The sequence below is a fragment of the Phoenix dactylifera genome, chromosome 2 (assembly GCF_009389715.1).
Source record: "Phoenix dactylifera cultivar Barhee BC4 chromosome 2, palm_55x_up_171113_PBpolish2nd_filt_p, whole genome shotgun sequence".
In the NCBI taxonomy this organism is placed as follows: domain Eukaryota; kingdom Viridiplantae; phylum Streptophyta; class Magnoliopsida; order Arecales; family Arecaceae; genus Phoenix; species Phoenix dactylifera.
In genome coordinates, this window is record NC_052393.1 from 11,881,895 (window position 1) to 11,902,621 (window position 20,727).

Consider the following 20,727-nt stretch of genomic DNA (forward strand, 5'->3'; position numbering starts at 1 on the left):
CAGTATGGAAGGAGGATGAACTCCGGTTTGGATTTTGGCGAGTAACATATCATGAAGTAGTTGGATTGGACCTGTTATCAACTTCAGTGGTGCTCTCATCTATGGCTAAGATTAATCTTAATGTACTGAGTCAGAACCGCATTTGGTTCTGCCACCTCCTAAAGTTATGGCCATCAAATTTTTCAGATTTGGCACTAAAGTGGTCACTAGTGTTTGAGGCCATAGGTTCAAGGTTATAGAGAAGGGACAGAATTCTGAATGAAGGCAAAAGGTTTATGTCAAAAGATTACACTAAAATTTGTATCGAATTTTGAATGTCTAGTTGATACATCCAAAAAAATAATAGCCAGATCAGCTCCAGATCGATGGTGGAGCACTAGGCTCACTTAAGTACCAGTCTTTCTTAGGTACATATGCCTTTTTGACAAGCTTTTCTTTGACACTATTAGTTAATGGATATAATCACTATAAATCACACAAATTCAATTTTTACAAAAGCCTAAGTGCAAACTTAAATTTGTTATTAAGGATTAATCAATTTTCAAATTTTCTATTTGAATTTTTTGAATTAGTAATAATTAATTATTAATTTAGTGCTAGCTAGACAATTATTGTAATTAAAATCTAATATGTCAATTCAATGAATTATATATTAGAATTGAATTATTGCCTTATTAGAATAATTGATTACTAATTTTGTGTTAGCAAATCAATTATTGTAATTGAAATTTAAAATATCAATTCAATGAATTATAAGATTTATTACTTTATTAGAATAATTGATTACTAATTTTGTGCTAGCAAATCAATTATTGTAATTGAGATCTAAAATGTCAATTCAATAAATTATAAGATTTATTACCTTATTAGAATAATTGATTACTAATTTAGTGGTAGCGAATCAATTATTGTAATTAAGATCTAAAATGTCAATTCAATGAATTATAAAATTTATTACCTTATTAGAATAATTGATTACTAATTTTATACTAGCAAATCAATTATTGTAATTAAGATCTAATTTGTCAATTTAATGAATTATATATTAAAATGATTTATTACCTTATCAGAATATGAGATCTAATAAGTCAATTCAATGAATTAATTGTTATGTATTAACTAATTTTTAATTTTTTCATTTGAATGGGATCTGAAAATTACTTCTTGAGGAGTCAAAATTATTACCTTTTTAGAATAATTTAGTGAATTATGTATTACTAACAAAAAAAAAAACCAAATACTTCTTTGGATTGTTAGCAATATATCACCTAACTAAGCAAATAAATCTATAATTACAATTAATAGAAATTCTTAAAAGAAATAATATATATATATATATATTATTCGATATCAAAATAAATCTATTTTATCACAAAAGAAATATATTCTAGTATAAAATAAATCTATTTATTTAATAAATTCAAATCATAAAATTGCAAATCCTACAGATCTACTAATATAAAATTTAAAACAAAAGTAACAGAAAATAGCCTGATTGAAGGCAGGTCGAAGCACGTAAACGTTGTCCCAAAGAAGTGTTTGCCTCCATGTATGGGTTTTCCGGCAATCCTCCTCAGAGATACGACGACCCTAAACTTCTTTTTCGGTACGTCTCGGAAGAAGCCAAATCGAACTCGTTAGACTTGCAGATCCAGCGAAGAATGGAATAAAAATAATAAAATAAACTGAATAGAATTGTAAAAATAAAAATCAGAAGTGGCTAAGAGGAAGAACTTTTTTTAAAAATTTTTTTGGTATTTTTTTCTAATTTTTTGTCTCCAGAATAGAACAAAATAGGGGGTATTTATAAGGATATTTAAGCATGATTTTTTTGGATTTTTTGCGGACACGTTCGTGCCTCCCATGGACGCACCCGCAGTGATTTCGCAAATGTCCGGCGTTTCGCGAAATTCAAACGCGCACGCGGCCAAGTCTCGGGCTACGTGCACATTTAAATTTTTTCAACATTCAATTGGTAAATTAGGTTTTCTGCGGTTGACCTTATTCCCGAGGGAGGTTTATGTTGACTCAAATTTCTACAATATTTAACTTTTATATGCTCAATTTAGTGGAGAATTTACCCTCAATTGCTAGCATGTTTGTGTGTGTGTGTGTGTGTGTGTTATCAAGGCGTCGAAGTTAGTTTGAAATCATGGTTGGAATTCTACTATTGTGGGAATATTGATTAGTCTTGCCAACACAGACTGAACGGGGAACATAGCATCCATCATATATTCATATAGTGTTCGTTATGAATTCAACATCACTTAACTTGCACAGCCAGTAGAAATTTAAGCAACGGAAACAATTGGAAAAGAAAAAGAAAATGATGAATGTGTTACAACAAAATGTGTGCTCTTCTATTTGTACATTATATTTTTTTGGACGCATCATGCAATTGACTGATGAAAGTTTATGCTTTGCAACATGTATGATTAACTGCAAAGCCACATGGCCCTGTGACTGACCTAGCTCAAGGTATCTATACCCACTATTGTTTTTATTCATTCAGACTGGAGGCATCCTTTCTGAAGTCAGACATCTGAATTTCGGTTTTGATGACCCTAGAAGATCTCTCTGTGTCTATGTAGCCGGTGTTTCGGAACTTCTTATCATACTTCGATTAGCTCTGCTTATGTCTCTTGTCTTTCGGAATTATGTCAACTACCAGGACTCATGAAATGCATACTAGTTTTTATGTCATGTTTTAAACCCTCAGTGGGTAAATCGATGCTCTTGAGGTAGCATCGTCACGCTGATCCCTGAGTATATAAATCCATAGCTTTGGTACCTAATTACCACCGGTAGATAACAATTGTTACTCATGGATTAGGAGCAAGCTGCTTCCATGTCTCCATCCTACATGAAATATATATTAGAAACGTTTCTTATTATGTATAGACAAGGGTTCTCCCTTTCCATTTTTTTCATCTCAATCAACCTCGCCAGTGTAAGAGGCAGTGATTATTATGAGAAAGAGCAGGTGGCAGATCACCCCCCATCTACATCTTGGCTTCTTGAATAGTTGAATTTGATGATTTTTGGTGCCTCCTATTGCATGGATGTGTTGCACAACACACATTATTATTCTCTCTTTGAAAAGAAAAGAAGAACTTACATTGTATGCTATTGGCTACTGAAGACGAAAAAGCTATTGAAGAATAGGAAATCTTGAACTTGGGAAGCTGATATTTTGATCGAAGTAAATCATACATGAATAATATCTGTCTTCTTAACACAATCTCCAATGAGAAACCACCTTTTCATGATTCCATAGAATTATTTGCTCACACAGGATAACTTGCTACTACAAGCATAAAGGTGCCAATCTCAAGCACCAATCTCTCCTTCAGTCTTCTTCTCCTCCTCATCCATAAAAGCTGAGACCGGAAATGACCTCCCGATCCCGACCGCTGACTTGAAGTATATCTTCTTCCCGGCTTGGTCGTCGATGCTCATCTCAGTGATTGGCACCCACAGCAGCATCTGCTTGCTCCTCACCCCTGTCATCTTCTTCATCCTATTCTTTTCCACATACGCCGTCACCACCGTCTCATACCTCACCCGGGTATTAGTCCCTGTGAAGAAGTGTTCATAGGGGCCCTTCTGCTTCATCCACACGAAGCCGGTCTCCCTCGCTCTACCGCATTCTTCGAGGTCCTTGAGAGGAAGGACACCCGGCGGGAAACCGAGCTCTTCGAGAAGCTCCATGGAGTGGCGATGGCACTCCTCTGGTCCATAGACGATCTCAGCACCTTCCCTCACCTTGTCATTCATAGCCAGGGAGGAGCCCATTTCTGTGTTCGTCCTGGGAATTGGAAGGGCATCGTATTGTGGGGTTTTAAAACAAACGGTCCGACCGGAATGGCGGGTAGGTGGCGGGAAGTTCAACTAACATGGCCAAGGTCGGGTCGTCAAACTGGGGATGGGTGGGCTTGTGGAAGTTGTAGACCGAACCGCCTAATTTTGGATTTGTCAAGCTTGCCAATAAATGTTTTAGTCCTAGACGTTCGATCCATGACTTCGATTAGTTTGAAGACAAATGCTGACAGAAGCTTTGCAACTACCTTGAAAAAAAGATTATATGGGGTAGCATTATATATATATATATATATATATATATATATATATATATATATATATATATATATATATATATATATATATATGTATTCTTGGGTTGGTTGGTATTCATAGTTCATAGGCGCATTGTTCTTGATCTGATCATAGATATCTTAAGTCAAACGTAATCAAAGATTAAGGTAAGAAATGTGAGCCAATTAGAAATGTTTGCTTCATTACAATGTCGGCGACAACACGGTAGCCACTGATAGGTTTTTTAGCTAATCATATGAGGGTCCATGGAATCATGCCCCATGACTTTTCCATTGTTCTTCCAAATTTAATTAAAATGGCCAACCACTCAAGCAAAGGAGTTGGTTATGACTTATGACACCATTCTTGATGTCCTCTGAACCACTGATCTAGTAGCCATTATGGTGTTGTTTCAGTGTGTCAAATGGCACTAATATTTGGTGCACTGGACGTAGATCATGCTTGGAATGGGATGGTGATTTTGGATCAGGTCTAAATAGAACACAGAAACATCATTGTGTGGGTGCAGGTTTGCGAGAGCAGGTGTAAGTCTATATATATCGAGCTCAAACGTGCACTTGCCATCAGACGACCTCAACCCACAAGGACCGGTAAAATACACACGGAAATGGAACCAGCATATTAATAGCAATGGAGGCGCTCACGTGGATGAGAAATTATTAGTTAGATCAGATTTGTTATTAAACTGGTGACCAACCTAACTAGAAACCAAAACGGATGGAGAGCCCCCCCCGGCTTTGTTTTTCTTCTCTTTCTATTTTATTCGTGTTTGAGACTAATCTACCATTTTGGTAGCGGATTGGTCCAACTAAAATTTTTTCATGTGGACACAATGTAAGAAGAAAAAAAATGCAAACTAACAAGAAAGTTGGCAAATAATTTTATGATTGCTTTTTTGTTTGGCGTGGCATTTTTTTTTTTTATGGAGGTAATGAATTCTTGGTCATAAAATCTCTACTTGTCAAAAGAAGAGTATAAATATTTATGTATTTTTCCTATTAAGCATATCTAAGTATATTCTTGTAAATGCTTAATTTTGTACATCTAATATTGAGATTCTCAATGTTATACTTGATGGTTAGAAGATTTTAGAGATAACTAGAAAACTCTCAAAAAGGTTAAAATCTTTTATACAAGTTGGAGAAGAGGGATGGTGCAAACGCTTTTTGTGAGCGTTAGGTACATGGGATGTTGAATGTCAGATAACAATGTTATAAATCATGTGAACTACTAACGTACTCTTCTTCTTGTGTGGGCCTCGCATTATTTATATTTAGTGGGGCCCAAGCAAAGAAGGAGGACCAGGTGCAACACAAAATATGTACCATCGATGGGGTTTACCGCTCTAACTCTTGTTTTTTTTCCTAATTTTTCTATCTATAATTACTTTTTAACCTTCGGATACCTTTATTTTTTATATGTGCTATTTAGCCTATCAATATTGTGTCGATCCAACATCAATTTTTTTTTACCAAGGGGGATATTTGACACTCCTTTTATTTCAAAGATTTTTTTTTTTTTTACCAAGGAGACATTTACCAAGAATTAGGAGAGCAACTAGCTCTAACTCCCAAGTGAATCATCTAATTATTTTTATCATTCTATATCGGCGGCAGGTCTTTGAAAGGAATCCTTGGTGATGTAGGAAGGAAATCAACAGAAATCTTTTGAATTCGAGTAGTTTGAGAAGATGGTATAATTCATAGGAGATAGCTTAGTGGATGAATAAATTATTTCCCCCTCCAATGGCTAATTCCAAGAGCCCAAGAAACCAGTCTATGCATCTTCTATTGCCTGGAAAGAAGGTTGTATTGGGCCAGTCACTATGTACGCAGATTACATTAAGGAGAACCCAAGATTGTGAAATATAGTTCGTAAGTCAAACTTTACGTGCTGATTCTACGAACTTCAGTCCCGTAATACGTGGCAGATCTATGGCCTCAATAACCGTTGCAGCAAGTCAGCTCACGACAATTTTGACTCATTGTACAGAGACCAGTCTTCCGTTGACTTGACGAGTGAATGATATCCAAGCCCATGATCTTCCCTTTGATCCGATTAGGCTGGCTGGCCCATGCTTCCACCCACGTAAGAGACCACACGGTCCTCAGTTTCACTCTTATGTTCTTCCGCATAAACAGAAATCCAAATTAGAGTTTGCTCATGAAACAATACATTCGCTGGTTAAGTTATCGGATTTTGGATACTAGCAAACGAAGTTCGAATCCGCTCTCATCAATATTTTGGCTGGGATTTCGTCATGCTAATTCTAGAAAACAATCTAATTTAGGTTTCAGCTTCTAAGCCTGAAATCAAAGGACGAGATTAAATCTGGCTCCTGTAAGCTGCAACATAGCCCAATCTAAGTTTTCAAATAAAATATGTCGTCACATCTGCATGATAGGTTATGTTCAGGTCGGACGCTAGTTATATCCATTGATGAGAGAGAGTCCGCATAATGGTCATAAATGGGCTACTCTTTTGGACCGGGACGGTGCCTTGTACCAAGCGACGCGGACGAAGTGTGACCGTCAAATTGGCTCCACCTACGAGGGCAGAGATGAGGCGAAGATTCCATGCCACATTAATTTAGGTGGGGGGCGAAAAGGAAGAGTGCGAATTCTTTACGGCTATGTATATATATATATATATATTTTGAGTGTTTTCTTGAGATGAAGAGGAACTTGATTGCTGCATAGAAAGAAATTCTCTCATATGGTCATCACTCTATTTAGAGGTGGCACTTGGGGTAGGTGGGTTCGGATAAGGAGATTAGGATCAAATAGGGGTTGGGATGAAAATTGGTTGGCCAGGGTCGGACCTCTTTATTTAATTGGCCTAAATTTTCATCCAAACCCTATCTTTTAACGCAAATAATAAATAAGTTCCACTTTTTCCACGCAGAGGGAAAGAAGGGGAGCAGGGGTGACAATATTGGAGGGGCAAAAGAGCAGTTACTTACTATAGAAAAGAAACTCTCCAAAAAGATGGCTTCATGGCATTTACTATCTTGAAATTCTAGATTAACCACCACCACCACCTTTCTACCGTAGAACCTCATGGCAAAGTTGCCATAACCTTTGTTGCTTTAGCGTCCTCGACCATCATGACCATAATGATGTTGCCTCCTTCTTCCACACACCCCCTCTCATCCTCAACCTTGTCTCATGACCCCTCCCAAGCCAAGAAGTTGCTAAAGTGATATATTAGAGATTTGCTTATTTTGTGCATCCAAAATATAATTAATAATTAGAGATTTGTTTATTTTGTGCATCCAAAATATTTTCTTGATACATGGAGGATTACTGTAGCAAGATTGGTGCAATAAACTTGTGCGCACTAATATATGTTCCAGAGCCCTTTTTGTGTGGTGATTAAATTCACGAAAACTCAATAATTTTTTTGTCTTGCATACTATTTGCAAACTTTACCAAGTTGGTATGCTAATAAACACAATACTTATGTAAATATTTCAAAGTCATCATCGTCTATTGCTACCTAAAACCTAGATTGACTTAAAGCATTTATACATTTTGGAAAAGCATAAATTGTTATATGTTAAAAACAATTAGCTAGATTGCTGCAAAAAATAAGAAAATTCTTGATTTTTGCATAGATAGCTTGTTGGATATGTGATATTTGTCCACTTATTTTTTGGACCTCCTCAAAATGCATATGCCAAATATTATAGTATGTTTAATATAGATAGGCTTAAAATATAGGCTTAAACTATACTGGATGTTAAATTAGCTGACCTAGAACTTATCTCGATGGATCTACCTTTTCGCTTAGTAATTAAATATTCCATATATGAGCCTTAGATTGTGCTTCTCTAAGTATCCAGATTTGGGTAAATATAGTATAGGTAGGTTTTCCTCTATCTCTCTTCCAAAAAAACAACAACTTTGTACTGGTTTGATAGTTTTCGGTACTTACAAGTTATAAGTCATCAACATAAATTCTTGAAAAAATCACAATTGCTTTCCAAATTACTACATAAAAATAGAATTAATTATCAAACCACTCTTGTATTTAATCTTACGTTGGAACCTTTCAATTTGAGTTCATACTACTGAATCTCCAAAGCATCATATATTTATGTTACTATTAAGTTTATGCAATGATTTTAAGTTCCATTTGCTAGCCACCATAAAATATTGTCAAGGGCTTCTATTAGAGCTTCAACATCTGATTTGATGCATAGAATAATTCCACATCAACGAGCCAAGCATGGATTCATATCTAATTGTACTTTTTAGCCAACATCATTTCATAAGTTAAAGTGATAATCATTAGATTCACCCCCCCCCCCCCCCCCCTCCTCTCCCTTTCTCCTAAAAATAGGGATAATCATGCCATCTTTGACCAGGCTAATACCTAATTCTAACCAAGTGGGGTCTTTAGCTACAAAAGTTGGATCCGACCGAACCTCAAGTGATAGATTTATCGTAGTTAAACAAACATTCGACAATACATAATATTATCAATTGAGACACTATAAGCTCTGCATTGACAAAATAACAAAATAATTCTATCAAAATTTAAATCTAAAAATATATGATCATCCTCACTCCAAGATTGAACTAGGAAGGACCAGTTTAACATCACTTGCCTCCAAATATTGCATGATCATTGGTATTCTCGGCAATACATATACAACGATTGATATAAAATAGGGTCTCCTCAATCTGAAATTTGAAGGTCATTGACCTCAAAATAGAGACACAAGATGTCTTCAGCTAACCTCAATTAAGTAGAACTTGATCAAGCCAATTCATTAGCACCCTTAAATTAAAAAAGAAAAAAAATCAAATAGGTTAGAAAAGGAATAGAAGTAACACGCAATGTTACCATTTCCACTCAATTCGAAGGGAAAGGGGAGTAGAGGCAAACGTGCAGGGGGTACAATAAATGTGGAGGGAAGAAGGGCATTATTGGTGGGGTTCCCCTGTACCAGCCTCACTGCCTTTTTATAGAAGTGTCACGTGCCATCACGCATGTTTCCCTCTTCATAAAAGAGAAGCGAAAGCCTTCTCTCTCATTCATCCATTTTTCCTACCCTCTTGCCTCCAAGGCTCCAAACCTTCTCTCTCTGCTCCTAGTTGTGGTTCTTACCTCTGTGATCAGTCGCTTTTAACAATATTAAGTCGTCGGTGAAAATAAAAGAGGCTCCTTTTCTAGCCCAGTCTCCACAGTGAGTGAGATAGAGAGATAGATAGATAGATAGATAGAGAGAGAGAGAGAGAGAGAGAGGGTGGGAGGCGGAGAGCAGCCGGGAGTGGTGGTCGGAGGAGCGGCGGCGACGGGTGATGGTCAAGGGGGATCGGGGTGGGCGATCGATGTGGGAGTGGGACTGGTTGGAGGGCGAGATCAGCAACTTGGTGGTGAAATTGGGTGCCGGCGGCGGCAGCGGTGGCGGCGCTTGGATCTTGGGACCGGTCGGCGGGCGGTGGCATGCCGGCGTAGCGCTGGGTGTGACGGCCATGGCCGGAATCGCCTTGGCCGCCACCTTTTTCATCTCCTCCCGTAGGTAAAAGAGAGAGAGAGAGAGAGAGAAAAGCCCCCATCCCCCTTCTTCCCCAACTTCCTTCTCCCCCCCTTTTAGGAGTAGAAAAGAACGAAATTTTTAGAAGACAAATAGATGAAAGCCCTCCGAAGATCTCACACCTCGAATTCCTCTTCGTCCTCACCATCTTCGCCGTCGCATACGTCGTCTTGGATCCATTTGAGATCGCTTCTCATTGTCGCCTCCTCACCTGTCCCTGATCGGTGAGTCCCCGTTTCCTCTTATTCTCCTTTTCTCCTTCTCCTTTCTCGCCTTAATTTTTCTCTTTAGATTTCGCTAGAGTTCCAGTTTCTCATATCAATTTGCTGAACTCTTCAGTCTAAATCTTCACTCTTAAGTAACGAAGAGAAAAAAGAAGGAAATAGGATTGATGAGTTCTTGTTATGTGATTACTTAATTTCGATATGCTCTCTTTCCTCTTTTGATTTGCTCATATTGTTTGATCTTTTTGCTAGTTCAGTGGTTTAGGACTTTTGGAGCATCTGTCTTCTTTGTATGCAGCAGTTCTGATGATTACTTATTTTTTGTCCGTGTCGGTGCTGGGTCACATTCTTTTCTAATAGATTGCATTGGTTGCCTTCTCATTATGTCTCTCATTCAATTTTATCGATGGATGGGTGCGATGACTTCAGCAGTTCCATAGAACTTGTTTCCTTTTTCTGTTGCGCACCTGATCTATGGCAAGTATTATCAGCACCACAATGGTTGCTATTGCTTCTCTTCATCTTTAGTGGGTCCAATCTGGCAAAGACTTTCCTACATCCCAACATTGTGTTGTATGGGCTAGTGACCATGTGAGCATTGGTTCATAATATGGCTGCATCTCTTTGGTTCTATGTTTCGCCGATAATAATGATTGTCATCATAGACATCAAATTGATGTTTTCAGAGTTGGCAAGGAATTCATGGGTTCTATAAACAATTATGGGTTCAATGAATGTATCATTTTCAGGTCTTCTCATGCTCCAGATATGCTGAATGTGGTAATCTTATACTTTCTACTAAGTGCTCAGTTTATTCCCGAATCATTTTGGTTCATCCGCTTATTGTCTTGGATTTTGAAGTCTGGTTGCTCCTGCATCATTTCTTTCTCTGTTTAAATTTTGGGAGGATTGGTAACCTGCACTCTGGTCAGACCATGATTAACACATATAGTGCACTGTAGCTCTTATTTTCTTGTTCTATGTTAGAGTGCCTTGGAATGTTCTGAACTTTAACATATAAGTAGTGTTTCATATGAATGAGTTCTATAGATTTATCAATTTGTTCACCTTTTTCATTCAATTTTATTTCTTATTGTATCGGTTGATAACTAGACTGTATATTTCTGCAGAGGTACCCTTAAATCACCATGGTCTAGAAGAAAAAGAAAACGTGCACTTACTAGGCAGCAATGGTACAATTTCTTTACACCAGATGGAAAGCTTCGTGATGGAGGGGTGAAGTTTCTAAAGAAAGTCCGCAGTGGAGTAAGCACTTACTTTATAAAAGCTTTTTTCTGTTTGCTTTGCATCAAATTGTCCTGATCATGCTATTTACCATGGTTTGAGAAATGTTCTCAATGATCTAGCCATCTGATTTATGGTTTAGGGAGTGGACCCAGGCATCAGAGCTGAGGTTTGGCCTTTTCTTCTTGGAGTGTAAGTTTTCTGAGCTGTTATTTTCAAATGCTTCTATTTGCTCCTTTTTTTTTATAGAAAAAAACATATAGGCTTGTTATATGTTTAGTTTATGGTTGTTATTTTCTTTGTCATTGTGAATCTGTTGGTCCACCTATTTGTTTTACGTTGTTATGGTTACAATTTATTTATGCAAATCCAAATCCTAGATTTGAATAGTTAATTATTATGAAAACTTCTAGTTAGGCCCAAATTCGGAACAGAAAAACAGGAAAGTAATATTTAAAATACAAGGAGGTTATAGAAATATTGTTTACTCAAGATCCTGTGATTTCCATCCAATAAATGGACCACGTAGCTTTCCTCTATGATAATTTTTAGTAACAGTGTGATAGGAGTTCAGACAGGCGCCATTAAGGATCACAACCTCAACCTCTTGAGATATGAGTCAAAATTATATGGGAAACTCGAGATACTCTATTGGTAGCCTATGTCCCTAGATATCTTGTCCATAAAGTGTAGTTTATGTATCAGTGCAAACTACGTGTTTGACATGAAATAACAATTTCCTGCATCTTAATGCAATTTTGAACTTTGCAAACTTTGTGCACTGTTGATTCCATCTTTCTGTTGGTGAGTAGCTGAACTGAGAGCAAGCATAATAGAAAATTATTTGACATATGTACTAAAGCATTGCATTTATTAATATATGCATTGCTATTTTTATTCATAAGGCTGTAATTAGGAAAATAGTATACGATACTAGCTTCTGTGTTTTATTCTTTATTCTCTTTTTGTCTATATATAAATTGCAAATGGTTATATAAAATATTCATTTCTAGATTGATGTGGTTCTTTCTGAATTATGTGGTTGCCTGGAATAAACTAGATTGTCGTTAAGAATTAAGATATGAAGCTTCTTCAGGAGGAAGAATATACTAGATTAGATAATGAGTAGTGAATGTTCCATTACTAATCTGAAGAATGCTTTCTGCTAATGAGTGTAGAGTGAGGGTGTTCCATGAAGTAAAGATATATGGTTGTATCAACATTATTAGTTTACTTCTAGGTGACAGTTACAAGAAAGCTCAAGCAATATCTGCATTTTAACTATTTCGGAAGGAGTTGTCAAGGGAAACTCGGTGGTTCAACATATGGATGGGAATTAAGTGCTTGGCTTAAATGGTTTAAGAGCACCATTATAATGGACATATTTTCTTGAGAGAATAGTTATCGTGGACCTTCTAGGATACTTTTTAGGGGTTAAAGGGTGTTCAAACTTTTAAGGGAAAGATGAAGCCTTTGAACAGTAGTACCTCCACAGCTATCATCTTGATGACAACATTAAATAGGTAAATCACTGTCTTGTAACTAGCCTTATTAATAAACTTAGTAATAGCCATGTAAATTGTCATTTGCTTGGTAATGGAATTTCAATTCCTTCATTACGTGTTTTATGCATGCTCTAAAGCTGCCAAACTCTGGATTTCTTTTCCTTCTAATATGTGCTTCAAGCCCTTCTTTTTTTAAAAGTGATTTAGAGAGGTAAATGACTGCACATTTCTCAGATATGATATGATGTTATTTGTTCCCAGAAATTGTGGGATGTTATACTCCATATAGATGAATCCAACATGTGTGGTCTGCCCTTTCACTCCCCTGTCAATTGCTGCTTCCGCTCACACATGGGCAGATGGCAGGACGATGAAAGACAAATTTGATGTTGTCTGCTTGCTTGCACCATGCCTGTAAAAATACAATTTCCTAAATTGCGTTCTTGCTGGACTGGTGACTGCATGTAGGCTCTACACAACATAGCATGTGAAAGAATTCTACTTTTATTTCATGCAGAAAGCTTTTCTGACAACCAGAGCACTTTATTAATCCAATGAAAAATATGGGTAAGAATAGAAAAGGTTAGACTCAATATGTAATTGTATCTGTGATTTTGGATAACTTTTTAATTTTGCAACAAATTGGGAAAATTAAAAGAAAGCAGTGCAGATATTAGAAAAGTAGAGGAAAAATAAAATAACAATTTTGATAATAATTTGAATACCATTCAGTAATTCAATGAATTATGTGGCTAGGTATGTTCCTTTCTTTTCTCTTCAGTTTTGATATTATTTCTACTTAAGATGTCTAAGAAGTTTGACAGACATTCATTAAATGACTCTTATTCTTCTCCTTCTAGTTGATCATTTAAATTTATGTGGGAGATGGATGATAATGCTAATTTGTTCAAGGATTTTGTTCGATTAATGCTAATTCTATGTTATGGGGTTCTTGTGAATGAAGTGATAGGATTTTTTTTTGTGATTTTCTTGTGGGTCAACTAAGAAGTTTAAATAAACAAAATGAAAATGCTCATGAGAAAGCAGATAATCTTGAGTTTAATGGGAGGGAAAGAACTTGAGCTTTCCAAGTGTTACATGGAGGTTCAAAAAAAAAAAAATAAATCTTGGGGCATATTTTCATGATATTGTTTGATTGCTTCTCCAAGTAGATAACGTACACACATATATAGTTAGTGTTGAGGTTGTATAGAACCCAAAATCAGGTCCCTTGAAAGGAGCAATTGTATACTTATAATTAACTGAATAATCAATTGTTATGGTTTATAAGCAGAACATTTTTTTGGAGTGTAAGGTTTGTGACTTGAACTGGATAAGGTGCGGCACTTCTTGTGCATGTAATGCACTACTAAAGGACTTGTGCATATAATACAAAGTGCAAGTGCATATGGGACTAAGAGAGTCTTGTCGTTTGATGTGGAATCTGTTACTCAAATAGTGTATATGACTATGTGTAAGTCTGGCCTATAAACTAATAAGCCACTTTTCCTCATATAAAATTTCCCCAGGAATCATTCTCACTTGAGGCTTAACTTAGAGATTAGATTTGTTTAGACTAAGGTCTGATGGATTATGGAGACCCTTTTCACTTCTTTGATGTTATTCTCCACTTTATTTAGTTAATTATGTTTGCTATTAAGCTTGTTCTCTTGATGGTTAATATAAATTTATTTTTTCACCCTAATTTTTGATTTGTTCTATATTTGTGGTACTGCTTGAATTTTTTTTGTTATCAGTCTGAGGTCACAGATCCAGGTTTATTTTGCTAATTTCACTGTTTTATATCAGTATGCCATGCAGTCATCATACCTCTTGCTGCTGACTTCTGTTCAGATTTTCTCATATTTCACTATAAAAAATGTACAGTGAACAATGAATGCTAGCAGTCGATATTGAAAAAAATTATTTCAACCTCATCACTTGCTTATCCTCTTAGAGATGGTATCAGAACAACTGCAGTGCTAGTGACAAATATGATCTGTCAATGTAAACCTAATCATTACTGAACTTAGTAATATTACTGCACCTGAGTAGGACGTCTTGTTTCTGTATATTCTCATTTCTATGAACTCTGCAGTTATGCTGTGAGCATCTGCTATGCTCACATGGGTGAAAAGATGGAAGACTTGATATTTGGTCCGCAAAGTTATTGTCAAACCTGTATATTCTAGGATTGCTTTTACAATGGTAGAAGTGGTGTTTTAATTTGTATCAAATTTTACTCATCCATCTTCAGTAGATTAAGTAAATGAAAAACATGAATTATATTTCTGGATTCACTTGAGTTAATTATAAATTAAAACTGTTTGTGGATTTATGCCCCGTTTGGGGGAGCTGTTGACAGTAGAGCTTTTGGAAGTAAGCTGTTGGAAGTAGAACTTTCTGAAGTAGAGCTTTTATAAAAAGCTGTTTGTTGTTTGGTAACTACATTTCTAAAGTGCTGTGGTACTTTAACATGTGTTTGGTAAACAAACTGAAAAAGTACTTTTGTATGATAAAATTATCATAAAGGACATTGCAGAGTATTATACAACAGAGCATAATAAAATATAACATGTATTAATACATAAATATATGATATAGTGTAATATTACTGTAATGTAATATAATAATATTATAATATAGTACTATAATATTGTATACTATAGAATAATAATTTAATATAACATTAAATTATTTAACATAGCATATCAACGTATTATGATATAATGTAATATAATATTATATTTATAGTATAGTGCAACAATAAATATATAATATTATAATTATTAGTGTAAAATAATTTTTCACCCTTCTGATGACTATTTATTTCTTTAACAAATTATATCTTTACTTAACTAATTGCAATGGTGACAAATTCACTGTACCTATCAATATCATAAAGATCAGATTATTTACCACTCACTCATTATTTATTTATTTATTCATTCATTCATATATATATTTATTTATGCATTTATTTATTTATTATTTTATTCATTGAAATATATTTATTTATTATCTTATTTATTTATTTATCCATTCATTCATTTATATACATATTTATTTATGCATTTATTTATTTATTCTTTTCCTTTTTTTTCCTTTTCTTTTCTTTTCTTCTCTTTTTTTCTTTCCTTTTCTTCTTTTTCTTTCTTTTTCTTTTCTTTTCTTTTTTCTTCTCTTCTTCTCCTTCCTTCCTCTCCTACCTTCTCCTTTCTTCTCCTCCCGCGAGGCCGGTGGCGCCAGAAGGGGGTCGGGTCGTGGCGGCCGCTGGAGGGGGTCGGGTAGTGGCCGGTGGCGCCTGTGGTAGTCTCAGTGGCCGCGGCTGGCCCCCTGCAAAGTGTTCTCCTCTTGCGAGGCTGATAGCGCCGGAAAGGTGCCGAGCCATGGCGAACGCGGAAGGGGGGCGGGTCGTGGTTGGCGGCGGCCGCAGGAAGCGGGAGGGCGCCCCCTTCTTCTTCCTCTTCTTCGGCACCTCCCCACCGTGGGGGCGGGGACATTCGTGGCGACTGACCCCCTTCTTCTTCGGCACCTCCCTATCCATGATGGGGACATCATGGCCGGCGGCGGCCGTGGGGGCGGGGGCATGGGGGCGGCGGCGGGGAGAGGAAGGGGGATAGGTGGGAGAGGGAGAGGCTGTGAGATGGAGTGTTTTGGGAAAAAAAGGATTTTTAAATGGGGGTATTTTGGTCAAAAAAAATAGCTTTCCGACAAAGCTCAAAACAGCTTTTTCGGAAAGCTCCAAAATGGAGCTTCTACCAAAAAGCTATTTTTAGCTTTCTGAAAAAGCTAAAACAGCTTTCCGAAATTTTTATCAAACACAATTTTTTATCTAAAAGTGCTTTTGGAGGGCCAAAAAGTGCTTTTTGGCCCTCCAAAAGCTCCCCAAACGGAGCCTTAGTGGTTTTGCTACTTCCAGTATTTAGCTTGAGTTCCAGATTCCATCTTAAGCTAATCTAAAATATCCATATATTGAAGTGCATTTTTGTTCAAAGCTGTATTTGAATGAGGTAGATTACTAAATTATTGAGCTAGAAGAGATAATGGGTGGATTAAAAGACATTCATATTGTATTTTCCTTGTTCTTCATATTAACCTCTATGCAACTTTGTGGAAAAGACAAAGTGATGGACCATACCCCATCTGTTGCTTATGTTCCTTTTTTGTCGATTCAAAATCCTTGCCATTCTATTCCTGTTTGACATTTGCAAAATGTCATGAATCCTTATGTACACATGCATGTAGATACATACATGCATATAATATAGAGATAGACTTGTCTACACTTGAGTAGATCTCCAGTTAGATCCAGTTAGGTCTAGATCAGATGATGGAGGACCCATATCAATGATTTGAGTTGTTGGATGTGATCTACTATCTCTAAACTGTTTATACACAAAAAAATCATGTGATTTTAAGACTCCTAGCTTATACATCAATTGGTTAAACAGACATGGATTGTTTTATGTTATTTAAACCGTTCAATTTTTTGACCACTTGATGTACAACCTAGCGGACTCCAAATCACATGATTTTTGGTGTATAAGCACATTAGAGGTATAGATCACATCTAACATCTTGTATTATCGATGTTGGATGTAGAGATAGACTTAGCTACACTCGAGTAGGTCTCCACCTAGATCCAGTTTAGGTCTAGATTGGATGATGGGGATCCCACATTGATGATTCGAGCTGTTGGATATGATATACTACCTCTAAACTATTTACACACCAAAAATCATATGATTTGAAGACCCACTAGCCGATGCATCAAGTAATCAAAAAAAAATCTATTGTTTCGTGTTATTTAAACTATTCAATTTTTTGATCATTTGATGCATAGGCTAAGCGTCTCCATACATGATTTTTTGGTGTATAAGCAGATTAGAGATAGGTCATATCTAGTGGTTTGAATCATCGATGTGGGATCCTCATCATCTGATCTTGACTTGGCCGGTCTGAGGAGAGATCCACTCAAGTGTAGCCAGGTCTCTCTCTGTGTGTGTATCGATCATATTATTGCAACTGTTATCTTATAATTTAACAAATAATCCTATTAAGGTTCTTGCTGCAAAATGTGATGCTTGCAAGTTTGCCTCATTTTGAGTACAATTGATGCTGATAAAAAGACTCAGTGGCACAAATCATAAATAATCACCTTCTTTTTTCTTTCTTTGTCAAGCTTATTCTTGCTTATGTTGTATATATTAGTAGTGTTTATGTATGTGACAACATGGAAATTCATAGTAGTTGTGTGTTTAATTCGTAGAGCTGCATGTCATTTGTGCTCATTGTGATTTGATAGGCACTATTAGCAACTCGGTACTGTTTTTGGTTTTACCTTGTGTGCAGCATGCAAGGCTTTGTTGTATTCAAGGCATTTCACTAAATTGATAATGATGTGCTTGATATATGTAGTAATGGATTTAAAGACAGTAGTGTTTGTCTGGAGTTGCTAGAAGCATTTAATACGTATGATTTTGTTCAATGTGCAGCTATGACCTAAACAGTTCAAGGGCTGAAAGAAATGCTGTTAGACAACAGAAAAGGTAATTAGACTTGGCTTCTACCTCTTTTCAATCCATGGTTTTCTTCTTCGTGGGTTTAACTAAAGCAGTTGCTGTGATATGAGAAATAACTTGTTTAAGAAATATGTACAACATGATGACATTGAGGGAAAATGGGGAAGAACAATACTTTGTTCATTTGATAGGTGAAAGCAATGCACTAAAAAGCGAAACAATTAATACAAAAAAAATGCATTCATGGGATCTGCTAAATGAAAAACTACACTCATGCATGTACAAGTATCTGATGCAATATGCAGGGATATTTTTATCATTTAGGGCCTGTTTGGGTTTTCTTACAAGATTGGGTTGAAAATCTTGTAGGCTTTGTCGTTTAGGCCAGTACAACCAGCAAGATCGCATGCTATAGATGGGGCTAGGCAAAATATCTAGAATAGCTTTGGATTGGCCAGCCCGAATCCCATAAGGAGAAAAAAAAGTCCTCAGCCCTGCCCACTCCAACGCTTTTTTTAGGTATTTTATGAATACAGACCTAGCGCAGCTTGTAGCATGTGATTTCGCTGGTTGTACTAGCCCAATCTACGAATCCTAAAGGATTTTCAGCCCAATCTTATAGGAAAAATCCAAACAGGCTCTTACAGGTGGGAACAACCAAGCTGGTTGTTCGTGGGAATTAGTTAGCCATAGTGTGTGTGTGTATATATGTATGTATATGCTACAAGTTTTGAAGGCAATATCACATTCCTTGTCTGTACTTTTAATACAGGAAAGAATATGAGAAGCTAAGGAGACGGTGCGGGCGACTTCTAAAGCTAAGCAGTGATGGAGACAAGGAAATAATTGAAGTCAGTTATGCTGAGAGCTCCAGTTTCATTGAGGGTCGTGAATCTCCTGGATCTGAATGTGTGTCTAGTGCCAGGGAGTCCCTCTCTTTTGATCGAGGAAGCCCAGATGATGGCAATGCAGAGCAACCATCGCATGATGAGACCTCTGCCCCCAGCTCATGCAATGTGGAAGAAGAAGACAAGAGTGGGATCACTCATGTCGATGATGCGTCCGCTGTGGAGACAGAATCCTCTGATACTGAATCCTCCACTGAAGAAGAACCTGAAAGCCAGTCGACATACTCTGCTGCAGAAGGGAACATGGAAACCGATCCCAAGTATTGCAAGATTACTTCAACTAAAGGGAGCAATCCTAAATCTTGTCGAACCGCTGAGGACTTTGCTACATGGCAGCGTATCATCCGTTTAGATGCAATTCGAGCTAATGCAGAGTGGGCCATCTACTCTCCAGCCCAAGCTTTAATCTCTGAGGACAAGGCACTCAAGGCTGCTGTTGATGTTGGTTTGAAGGACTATGACCACTTGGAGCAATGCAGAATCTACCATGCTGCACGCTTAGTTGCTATACTTGAGGCATATGCACTCTATGACCCAGAAATTGGCTACTGCCAAGGAATGAGCGACCTCCTATCTCCCATACTTGCAGTCATGGAGGAGGACCACGAGGCATTTTGGTGCTTTGTCGGTTTCATGAGGAAAGCCCGGCATAATTTTAGGCTCGATGAAGTTGGCATAAGGAGACAGCTGAAGACTGTATCAAAGATCATCAAGTCCAAGGACTCGCACCTGTATCGACACTTGGAGAAGCTTCAAGCAGAGGACTGCTTCTTTGTCTACAGAATGGTGGTGGTTATGTTCCGTAGGGAGCTCACTTTCGAGCAAACTGTGTGTTTATGGGAGGTAATGTGGGCAGACCAGGCAGCAATCAGGGCAGGGATTGGAAAGTCTGCCTGGGGAAGGATAAGGCTGCGGGCTCCCCCCACTGATGACTTGCTGCTTTACGCCATTGCAGCCTGTGTTCTGCAGAGGAGGAAGCTGATCATAGAGATGTACAGCAGCATGGATGAAATCATCAGGGAGTGCAACAACATGGCAGGGCAGCTGGATGTTTGGAAGCTCTTGGATGATGCCCATGATCTAGTGGTCACCCTACATGAGAAAATTGAATGACCTGGTGTTTGTACCATCTTTATGAGTCATCTCTCCCTTATTGGCTTCTTCCGTTTTTGTTTGCTTCAGTCATCAATACCAGTTGCTGTGATAAAGCATAGCACTGATGGAAGGAAAAAAGGTTCCGAGAACCCCTTATTGGATTTACTTTAGAGAGACTAAAAATGCTATTTTACTACTTACAAAGAATCATTCCAAATTATACAAGTGCGGTCAATTTAATCTGAATCTTCCTTCCCTATGTTTATTTTCTACTTTTGAATCTGGTATTCTGGAAGCCTTTTTGGTGAATGAGTTTGTTAAATTTGCTACAGATGGATGAAATCAACCAAGATCTCTCATGTATTGCTGCTCTCTTTTGCCAGGTTCTTGAAGTGTGGACATCAGTTTAACATTAGCACCTAACAGCTTTCCTCCAAGACCAGGGGGCAGACTAAAAGTGGAATGCAGTTTTGGTTAATTTGCATATTTACATTCAGAAAAAGGCATGGTGGATTGCACCATTTTACATAATTTACATGATCAAGGGCCACAATAACAGCTCTT

The 20,727-nt window shown here is 37.2% G+C and overlaps 2 protein-coding genes across 3 annotated transcripts; one reads left to right on the forward strand and one right to left on the reverse strand.

Annotated features, from left to right (window-relative positions):
* Positions 1 to 3,067: 3,067 nt before the first annotated feature.
* Positions 3,068 to 3,832, reverse strand: LOC103708464. The gene has a single exon (XM_008793395.4). It carries the CDS (start codon positions 3,793 to 3,795, stop codon positions 3,331 to 3,333), a length of 465 nt encoding a protein of 154 aa, XP_008791617.2. The 5' UTR covers positions 3,796 to 3,832; the 3' UTR covers positions 3,068 to 3,330.
* Positions 3,833 to 9,159: 5,327 nt separating this feature from the next.
* Positions 9,160 to 20,435, forward strand: LOC103708463 (small G protein signaling modulator 1). 2 transcript variants are annotated; one of them, XM_008793392.4, is made up of 5 exons: positions 9,160 to 9,646; positions 11,016 to 11,151; positions 11,273 to 11,322; positions 18,134 to 18,187; positions 18,933 to 20,435. In XM_008793392.4, exons 1-5 carry the CDS (start codon positions 9,426 to 9,428, stop codon positions 20,179 to 20,181), a joined length of 1,710 nt encoding a protein of 569 aa, XP_008791614.2. In that variant the 5' UTR covers positions 9,160 to 9,425; the 3' UTR covers positions 20,182 to 20,435. The 2 variants fall into 2 exon arrangements, with proteins under 2 accessions (XP_008791614.2, XP_008791616.2); XM_008793394.3 differs by having other exon boundaries at positions 9,161 to 9,885.
* Positions 20,436 to 20,727: the final 292 nt, after the last annotated feature.